Genomic DNA, 10,525 nt, shown 5'->3' with positions numbered 1-10,525 from the left:
TATATGCAGCTTTCACTTTTTTTCCTTCTGGGAATTCATCTATTAGATGAATGGCATATTCCTCCAATGCTACTTTTTCAGTTAAAACATCTGAAAAGTAGACAATTGAACTTCGTAGAAATTACAGCCATTCTATATTTGAAAATGTCAGGATTTAGTATGTAAAAATATATATAATCATTACAACGAAATACCGTTCCCATTCCTCCCAATAATTAATCTACAAAAAAAAAAAAAACACTTTGAAAAGAAAATGTAATGTGGAAAAAGAAAACAATGACAATACTGTCTCTATAAGTGATATTTAACATTTCTTGCCATTAGCAAGGGACCAACAGAACAGAGTTATAGGTTGGGGCATTATCTACAATCCCAATCCAATTTATAAATAGTATTATGTACTGGATCTGATGGATAGAAAAAGGCATGCAAAGAGAATATATTTGTCCTAATTTATTTACGCTGGCAGGCATAATCAAATAGTTTTTAAGAAGTAGGTATGCACTGATATATTTATAAAATAAAATATCCTTTATTTCATTCAACATCAGAATATTTATTAATATAACTCCTGTAAACATATTAAAGAAGGGAATAATGATTATTTCAAAAAATGCAAAAAAAAAAAAAAATAACCATTCCTGATTAAAACAGTAAGCAACTAGGGATCCCTGGGTGGCGCAGCGGTTTGGCGCCTGCCTTTGGCCCAGGGCGCGATCCTGGAGACCCGGGATCGAATCCCACGTCGGGCTCCCGGTGCATGGAGCCTGCTTCTCCCTCTGCCTGTGTCTCTGCCTCTCTCTCTCTCTCTCTCTGTGACTATAATAAATAAATAAAAATTAAAAAAAAAAAAAAAAAAAAAAACAGTAAGCAACTAGAAATAGAACCCTTAATAATCCTGGTAAAGTATCTACCAAAAAGCCATAGCAAACATTATACTTTATAATAAAATTTTAAAAATACAGCAGTAAAGTTAGGTAGGGACAAGATAAAGATGCTATCACTACTTCCATTAACATTGTATGAAGGTCCTGTTAATACAAAACAAAGAAATACGAATAGGTGGTTTAAGAAATAAAAAGGAAGGAAAGAATTACTTTTTTTATAAATGATATGATTGTTTATATAAAATATCCAGAGAGGTAACAAAGCAAACACACAAAAAAATCAGCAAAGTTTTGTGGATATGAGACCAATATACAAAAATTGGTACAAACTTAGGTCTTTTTTTAATAAACCATTAATAGCCAATCAGAAAATATAATTTAAAGAAAGATAGCTTCAATTTTAGCAATAAAATGAAATGTTCAAAATGTAATGTAATGAAAGTTGTTCAAAATTTTAGTAACTTATAAAGCATTGCAGAAGTATAAAAGACCTAAATAAATGACTATTTCTACCATGTTCACTGATAAGGAAACAACTTTTGCTAAATTAATCTATAAAGTCAAATCTATTCCAAACAAATCCAAAAAGGATTTTTTATGGATCTTGGCTGATTCATCCTAAAGTTTGTATGAAAATAAAAAGAGCCAAGGGTAAAGACAATTTAAGAGAAGAATCATAAGAGGAGCTTGCAAAATCTTTCAATATGTATAATTGAATGCATGGGTGTTCATGTTATTTATTTTTCTGTGTCCAAAAATATTTCATAATTAAACTTTAAAACTTTTAGAAAATAAAAAAGAATACCTTAGGTATGGCTTGGGACTCTTGTAAACAAGAAAGCAGGGATCACCGGGTGGCCGAGCGGTTTTGGCGCCTGCTTTAGGCCCAGGGCGTGATCCTGGAGTCCCACATCAGGCTCCCTGCATGGAGCCTGCTTCTCTCTCTGCCTCTCTCTGTGTCGCGCATGAATAAATAAACAAATAAAATCTTAAAGAAAGCAAAATGCATGAAACTATAATGAAAATATCTGTTAAATTCAACTTGCAGTACTTAAAATATACAACTTTTGGTAATCAAAAGATAATATAGAAAGTTAAAGGAGGGCAGCCCGGCTCCACGGTTGAGCGCCTTCAGTCCAGGACGTGATCCTGGAGACCCCGGATCCAGTCCCGCAGGCTCCCTGCATGGAGCCTGCTTCTCCCTCTGCCTGTGTCTCTACCTCTCTCTCTGTCTCTCATGAATAAATAAATAAAATCTTAAAAAGAAAAAATACACCACCAGAATAACATATTTTTAGACAGTCATACATATATAACTGTGTTCAAAATGCAAGGAAATAAGTAATACAACATTTAGCATAAAGTTTATTTCTGTCTGCGAAGGAGATGGAGAGGGCTTTGGAGAAGCCTTCAAAGACACTGGTATTCTTCTGCATCTTCAGCTCTGCAGTGGATACCAGGGTATTCTTTTCATTATGCTCAAAAATGTGCGCATACGGGATACATTCATATCCGCATATTTCACAACTAAAATTCCTCTTAAAAAATCCAGTGTGATTTTTAGGGCCCAGCCCTTACAAAATTGCTTACGTCAGCAAGTTCTAGGCTGTGAGTCACGATTTCCTTGTTACTACGTAACCAAACAAAATAGAGAATTCTCCTGGCTTCTCTGGCTGATGTAAGACGGAAACCTTCAGCTGTAACCTCTCCTTCGAAAATTCCTGTTCTTTACACCCGCCTCATGGCTCCCGATTATTTCTGTACTTCCACTACAAGTGTGATTTTATACGTTTGCAAATCCAAGGTCATCTTCATCTACTTAGGGGTTCAAGCGAAGTTCCAGTGTTTTGTTAATGATAAAACGGTCCCTTCAAAGAGTCTGAAAACAAGTGGAGTTTGCAGCAACTTTGGAAGGCCTCCCCCACCCAGGCCAGCTGTCCTCTGTCAGCCAGAGCTTCCCGGAGGGACGGGAGAACAGTTTTAACGAACTTGGGGTGGTGGAAGGAGAGGTGGGCGGGGGGTGGGGGTGACTGGGTGGCGGGCACTGAGGGGGGCACTTGGGATGAGCACTGGGTGTTATTCTGTATGTTGGCAAATTGAACACGAATAAAAAGTAAATTTATAAAAAAAAAAAGAAAAAGAACAGTTTTTAAGAGAGGTGGGTCCCCTCCAATCGGAGAGGGAAGGAGTGCGTCCAGCCAGAGCTCCACCCGCGCCGCACGCCCCGACGAGCTCTCCGCTCCTTCCCCCCGCGCCGCTCCCGACGCTCACAGAAGAGGGGAGCCCGCGCGGGGAAAGCCGGTGCCCCGCCCCCTCCTAGAGCCGGGGCCAGGCCCCGCCCCCGGGGGCTGCGGGACGCTCTGCGCGCGCCCTCCGGGAGGCGGGGCTCCACATCCGGTATCCGGTACCCGCGCCGCCCGCCCGGCTCACCCCCCGCGGCTCTGGCTGGAGCGTGTGCTGGTGGCCGGATTCCCAGACCCCGGTGAGTAGCCGGCGGCCCCAGGGCTCCGCAGACGCGGCTGCGGCGGGGCCGGACCCACCCCCGGCGCCTGCGCGCCCGTCGGCCAGCCAATGCGCGCGCAGCGTCTGCGGGCGGCCTTTGACCCCGCGCCCCCCGGCCGGCGAGAGGCGCGCGCGTGCGGCGGGCGGCGCGCGGGACCCCGGGGTACCTGCCGGCGGCGCCGCGCCCTCCTGGGTGCCTCGGTTAGTCTGGTCGCCTTCGCGGGTTGCCGGCTGTCTCCCGACCCTCCGGCCTGGCGTGCGCCGCTTCTCTGGGGCGGAACCTCCCGTCGCCTCGGTTGTCCCTCCTCTCCCCGGCAACTTGGAAATTCCCCGAGGGACGGAAGCCGTTGAACGCCTCGTCCTTTTGTGTGCGAACTGCAGCCGCGCCGGCGCCGTGAGCCTGCGGGGAGAGGAGGAGGGTCGAGGCCGCCCGCGCTCGGGGGTCCGGGGGGTCGCGGCCGCCGCCTCCAGCGCCTCGGGCCTCCCGGGGGAGAGCGGGACGGCGAGGCCGCCCAGACTTGGCTCTTTTGGTTTTTCCTTTCTTTCTTTTTTATTTATTTATTTTTCCTCGGCTCACTTGTCAACACGTTTGGCTCTGTCAGCGTAGACTGTTAAGTTTCAGGATGCGGCTCTGCCGGACTAACGTCTTTTTTCTTTTTTTTTTTCCATCTGCCTCAGGAGCAAACTGAAATTCAGGCGTTGATGATAGTTTTCCTTTTATGACCGTAAGACCCTATGGATAAATCTCCAGAGAAAACGTGGAAGTATTTAAAGAGGAGTCGAACAAGGGAGGATGATATTACAGTAATAAAAGGAAAAGTATGATAAACGCCTGAATCTCAGTTTGCTCCTGTGGCAAATGAAAAAAAAAAAAAAAAAGACATTATAGGACTATAAAAGATTATTTCCTTTTAAAGAGCGTAAGACCCCTATGGATAAATGTTCAGAGAAAACGTGGAAGTAACTTAACGAGGAGTCGAACAAGGGAGGATCATATTATAGGACTTTAAAAGGGACGAAAAGGACTGGAGTGGGTTGTTTAGGTATTTTTAGAGAGTAGTTTGAAAGAAAGAAAAGCAAAATGTAGGTCTGGTAAACCTGTCACGTTACAAATCGTTTTCGTGACAAAGTGTTCAGTTCCTCCTCCTTGAACTATATGTAAGCTTAGAAAACCGGTGGGGTGCAGTGAATCTTGTAAACTTTGACGCCCTGTGCATAAAACCTTAACCAGAGCTGTTTCTGGTAGTCAGGTGATGAATAGTAAGTGTAAGATCGGAAAAGAAACTGTCCTCAGATTAGAGTTGAGCTGCAATTTATTAGTAGGGAGCATAATCCTTCTTTTCTAAGCCCATACTATTATTTATTTATTTATTTTTTAAAGATTTTATTTATTCATGAGAGACACACACACAGAGGCAGAGACACAGGCAGAGGGAGACGCAGGCTCCATGCAGGGAGCCGGATGTGGGACTTGATCCCGGGACTCCAGGATCAGGCCCTGGGCCAAAGGCAGGCGCCAAACTGCTGAGCCACCCAGGGATCCCCTATTTAAATGAAAACATGACCACATGTCACAGTTTCATCTGCCACCGAAAACAAAAAGTCTCTAAGCTTAATTTGTATATTACGTCCCTTGTAGGACACTGAGAAGTCAGGAATTTCAGTTCTAGAGCCAAACTTAGCTCTGCTTCTTCCAGGTTCCTAGCCTCAGGCAAATTACTTAGCCCTTCACTAACCTACTGAAAACTTAACAGTTAATTGCTTTGTACCTCTGTTATGTCATCTGTAAAATGGTGTTAAAAAGTTGTACTTCGTAGGTAGTTGTGAAGGCGAAAATGGGAGGATGAGATTATGCCTAACTTAATTTCTGTTAACCAGAGTCTGTAGGTGTCAAACCCCCTGAGCCAGAAGCCTTGGTATCCAAACTGATTTTGAAAGTCCCAGGTGTGTCTTCTATTATTAGTTGTGTTTATCTACAGTGGCTTCTAAGTTGATGCTAAAAAATTACTAGGAGTCCATATAATTTAATAATAATTAAAAAGTGAAATCTTTTGGCCTAACTGGATCGACAGCAAATACTTCTCGAAATAAGTTGATATTACACTGCTCTGGATCTCTTAGACCTCCAAGTCAAAAACTAGCATTTTGAAGATTAAAAGCATAAAACACAAAAGTAGAAACCATAGAGTTTCAAGAGAATCCGTTTGGTATAACTTCTGTGTATCCTATTATGTAATGAAAACTGTCCTTGGAAGTAAACAGGCCTTCAATAGCCAATATCTTGAGTAGATTGCAACTTTGGAAACCCATACATCTGCAATTATAATTTTATTTTCTCATGCGACTTCTGAAACTTCTTATGTTGAAGCCAAATAATTCCTCCACTCCTTTCTTGCTACATCATTAGACTTGTAACACATCTCAGGGGTCATTGTGGTCTTGCTATCTTGAACATGATAATTTTATTAAAATGAATTTTTAAAATTATTGGATCTGTATTTCCTCCTAAATAATATCCAGTATAGATTATGGAAAGGTCAACCATTTGTACAGTCAGAGTCTGTTTATACACAGACTGCCCAAATATATACCAGTGTTAAAAACAAAAGGGCCTCAAATCGGTTAAGCTGAATATTTGATGGTCACTGACTATGAGATATATGGGGCTCTTCTGCACTGTAAAGACAAGGACTCCATTTTCTGACATTAAGGAACAATGTAATAGTGGATACAATGCATGTAAGTAAATAGCATAATGCAATATGTAAAGAAATGCTATTTTAATAAGTAGGTAGTACCGTAACAAAAGAATGAATGAAAAAAAATGAGTACTTTGCACCCTGGAATCAGTAGGGAAGGTATCAAGAAGAGGCAACGATTCAGCTTTATCTTGAAGGATGAGTAACATTTTAAAAGTTAGTCATGTAGAGAATAGACATTTAGAGAAAATGATGAATTGGTTATTAATTGCTTGCCAGATGCCCATCTTTAATAATCATCTTCATAATAAATACTCATTTTTATTCAGTGTTACCCTAAACAGGAAGTGATTCTAAAAGTTTTATAATAACTTATTTTATGCTCAAAAATCTGTGAATGAGGTAATAATTCATTGTAAAGATGAGAAAAGCAGAGAAAGATGAGGTTATTTGAATAGGTGAAATAGCCTTCTAAAAGGCACAGCTGGAGGTTATTTGCTTTTAATCACAGTGTTCTAACTTTTGGTTGAGGTGACTTACTGTTAATTGAGCTGTGAGGATTGGGCTAAAGCCAGTGAATCATCTATAATGATGTAATAAATGAACATTTTAAGTTAGTGAATTAAGTAATGTTAGGAAGAGGGATTGACCTCAATTATATTTATGGGCAAGGACTGCAAGGGACAAGGTGGCTTCCATAAATGTACATTTTGTTTCATATTCTTGTGTAGATATGAGAAACAAATCTGAGAAATGAATCCAACAAACATGAACATTTCAGAACTATTCAGAACTATTTGTTTTCTATATTTCTTCACCTTTAACTTCACCTTTATTTTTAAATCAGTTGGTATTTATCATAGATTAAAGCTACCCTTTCAGACTTCCACGTATATTAGCTTGTATGATTCACAGAAAGACTTTGTCAGGAAACACAACAGATAATGTTTTTTAAAGAAGAGATTAAATGACCTAGGGTCCCACAGGAAGGCAAATATGGCTGATTTGGACTTTGGTTTTTAGATTGCAAGGCCAATATTCTGTTATATATCCTGACTCTTCCAACATTTCACCACTCATCTGGTCAGCCTCTCAAAAAACAAGGTCTTGCTAATTTCTAAATCATGAAGTTATAGCTCCCATGCTCTGTGACTTATATAGTGTTCATTGCTGCTATTTCCCAAATGTTACTTTTGAAGTATTCTAATTTTAGAAGGTAGAACTAGAAAATACCACTGGATTTTATCACCCAGATGTAATAATTTTACATGTTTAAGTACTTTTCTTTTTTCATGTGTGTATCTTTAATGTAGTTGAGATCCTATATATCAATAATTATTTTTTTCTACTTCATGGCTTGTGAAATTTCTTACTGTCTTTATCTTGATAACTTGGAAATTTCAGGACAATAAATAGTAGAGGCAGGCCAAAATTGTTGTGTCATCTCTATTCTTCTCTGTAAGGCTGCCACATTCCATACATTAGAATTTTACTCCCAGGGGTCATGTATTGCAGAGCTTGAAAGATGATATGAGTTGGCCCTTCCCAAAAATAAGTATTAGGTTTATCAGCTCATGTCTCCAGTTTGTTGGTGGTATTCATTTTTTTTTTAATTTTCAAATTTTAGACTTAAAAATGTCCCAAAAATAGTACAAACAACTCAGTTCCTGTGTATTTTTCCTGTATATTCACCAAATGGTAACATCTTACCATATTTGCTTTATCATTATACTGATGTACACATACTTATGTATTACATTGTGTGTGTGTGTGTGTGTGTATATATATATATATATATATATATATATTACATGTAACATGTATGTGTGTACCTAGATATGTATTTTGGATATATTTGTGAATGACTAATATATTGTTTGATGTTTCCTCATGTTTTGATCCAAGTTAAATTTTGACAAATACCGTAGCAGTGCTTTTGGTTCCTTGTTAGGGTATCCTCTCAGGAGACTCATAATACTTAACCAAAATTAACTGGCAAAGTTCATTTTGATCACTCGTTTAAGGTGGTGTCTGCTAGGCACCGAGTTATTATTGTTCCTTTTGTAGTCAATCAGGTGTCTTTTGGGGAGATTCTTTGCCCATATATGGCTATCCTGTTTCTCATGAGACTTTTATTCCCTCATTTGATACCCATTGATGATTTTTGCCTAGGACAATTATGGTAGTTGCCAAATAATGATATTCCATTATTCCATCTGAATTTTATTAGTTGGCATTCTAATAGGAGTTTTCTTCATTCCTTTTATTTTTGCATCAAAAAAAATACTAGTATAAAAAAATAAATCAGTATGGATTCATGAATTCTTATCTTAATACCTGTCATTTATTACTCTCTGTTTTGATGCTGAAATTGTCCGGGATTTAGCCAGTGGTTGCGCCTTCACAGTAGCTCCTCTGTCCAATGGAAATGTCTCCAACACCTTTTGAGTACTTCTTACTTTCTGGTAAGATGATCAAGGCTCATTTTGTACTTTCCCAGCCACAGTTTGGGAATCAACATTTCAACGAGGGACCTACTTTTAAGTAGAGAAGGATATTTAAAAACAAAAATCTTGGCATCAGATGTGTTCATTGCTGCTGGGGTTTCTTTGCTTGTAGACTCTGTCGGTGGAGAGAACTAGGAAATAATGTGAATATATTAATGCATAGACATAACACAAACACACACCCCTTGTTACTGAAAAAAGCCACATATTCATATTGCTAATTACAATCTGACAACAAAAGTTTCATTCCAGCCTCCCACTTTATACATAACTCACTTTTTTGTCCATGGAAAAATCTGGGCCCCAGTTTCCAACATACATTATTTGCTTACCTGTAGAATTCACATTAAGTGTTAAGAATTGCTAATATGTATCATTGCAAAAACATACTAACAGGAGTTTAACATTTAATGTTTGAATTTTGGAGTATGTGGAATAGGACATAGCTCAAAAAACCCAAAACTGTACAAAAAGAAGAGTCCCTTCCATTCTCCAACCTTCTACCTGTTCTCACCCCACAATCTCAGTCTTGTTTCTCCTTACCCCTATACATAACCTCCTTAAGAGTCTTGTTTATTCTTCCACTGTTTTTTTGTGCATTTGAGAAAATGTATGTTTCCTTATTTTCATTTTCCTTTTTTCACTTAGCGCAGTATATCTAGAAAATCAATATGTCATTTCAGAGAGCTCTTCCTCATTTTATTCAGCTGGATATCCCAGTATTTTAGAATTACAGTGCTGTATATGGATTTATGTGTTATTTATGTGGTTGTGTATTTTTAAGGTAATTTCCATGAAGTAGGACTTCTGAGTCCAAAGATAAATGGATGTGTAATTTTGTTAGATATTGCCAAATTCACAAAAAGGCTGTACAGTTTGCATTCAGCTAGCAGTGTTTGGAAGTGCTTGATTTCCTATCATCTTGCCAATATAATATATTTTTGTTTTTGTTAGTCTTACAGATAAGAAATGATATCTTTATGTAGCTTTAATTTGCATTATTTTGAAGATTTACTAACTTTAGGGGGGAAACAGGGCAGAGAAAATCTCAAGCAGGCTTGAACTCATGACCCTAAGATCACCACTTGAGCCAAAATCAAAATTTGAATTCTTAACCTACTGAGCTACCCAGGAGCTTCTTTAACTCGCATTTTTAAAAAATTTTGGGTGAGGTAGAAGATCTGCCAATATTTTCACTGTTCATCAGTTGTCCTTTGTTTATAGTGTTTTCCAATATACATCTAAATTTATACAGTTAATTTAAGCCTTTTTTATTTATTGCATCTGAATTTTAAGTCATTGTTATAAAGCTTTCCATTATATTCAGATTATAATGATTATAAATTAATCATTTCAATGGCTTTGAGACCTGCAACATATGTTATTCTTTGGGAGACTGTCCCAAAGACAGGAGGAAATAGGGAAAGGTTGTTTAAAACCCCTGATTCAAAAGTAGCGGAGAAGCTAAGAACATTAAGTAGAAGATAGAAAGTGGCAGGATGTTGATAAAACCCATGGCTTTAGTTTCATTACCCATGCCTGTAAGGGAATAAGATTAATCAGAAATAGTTCAAATATTTACAAGGACTTTAACTAGTTTTGAAGACTCCACTCTGATTAGGTTAAGATAATCTTCTCTACCCTAGCAATCTTTAAGAAGCAAACAAATTTTCTCTGGAGGAAAATCATATACAGAGCTTCATTGTCTCTAGAAACATTTCATACACAATGATTGGCATTCAATTAAAAACTGTACCCAGCATACAAAAAAAGTGTCCAGATATTGAGAGAACAAACCAAAAAAATACAGGCAATAGAAACAGAATCCCTAAGATCCAATTCAAATTAGTAGAAGTGGACTTTAAATAAGTGGGATTAACATATTCAAGGAATTAGAAGATCGAAGATTTTAGCCAAGAACTGATGTCTT

At 38.6% G+C, this 10,525-nt stretch overlaps 2 protein-coding genes across 5 annotated transcripts in view; one reads left to right on the top strand and one right to left on the bottom strand.

Moving 5' to 3' along the window:
- Positions 1 to 762: 762 nt before the first annotated feature.
- Positions 763 to 8,432, bottom strand: LOC121486413 (collagen alpha-1(III) chain-like). The gene is made up of 4 exons (XM_041747277.1): positions 8,426 to 8,432; positions 3,318 to 3,934; positions 1,693 to 1,841; positions 763 to 819 (listed from the first exon to the last, which is right to left on the bottom strand). The coding sequence occupies exons 1-3, from the start codon at positions 8,430 to 8,432 to the stop codon at positions 1,800 to 1,802; spliced, it is 666 nt and encodes a 221-aa protein (XP_041603211.1). The 3' UTR covers positions 763 to 819; positions 1,693 to 1,799.
- The window catches only part of MANEA (mannosidase endo-alpha), a 64,031-nt gene continuing 56,438 nt past the window's right edge, over positions 2,933 to 10,525 (top strand). Inside the window, exons 1-2 of one of the 4 annotated variants that reach the window (XM_041761070.1) lie at positions 2,933 to 3,369; positions 8,475 to 8,553. In XM_041761070.1, the coding sequence (XP_041617004.1) occupies positions 8,511 to 8,553 (43 nt within the window). In that variant the 5' untranslated portion in view covers positions 2,933 to 3,369; positions 8,475 to 8,510. Of the gene's footprint in view, positions 3,370 to 3,468; positions 3,591 to 8,474; positions 8,554 to 10,525 lie in introns of those variants that run through there. The other 3 variants (XM_041761079.1, XM_041761084.1, XM_041761092.1) reach the window with 3 other exon arrangements.

Source organism: Vulpes lagopus, chromosome 1, assembly GCF_018345385.1.
Source record: "Vulpes lagopus strain Blue_001 chromosome 1, ASM1834538v1, whole genome shotgun sequence".
Classification (NCBI taxonomy): domain Eukaryota; kingdom Metazoa; phylum Chordata; class Mammalia; order Carnivora; family Canidae; genus Vulpes; species Vulpes lagopus.
This window is presented reverse-complemented; position numbering and strand designations above follow the sequence as displayed.

Excerpts from the sequence above, each read along its gene's own strand:
- LOC121486413 (XM_041747277.1), bottom strand. Across the intron at positions 1,842-3,317 it reads TCCAGCCAGAGCCGCGGGGG|AGAGAGGCAGAGAGAGAAGC; the intron begins GTGAGCCGGGCG and ends TGCGCGACACAG.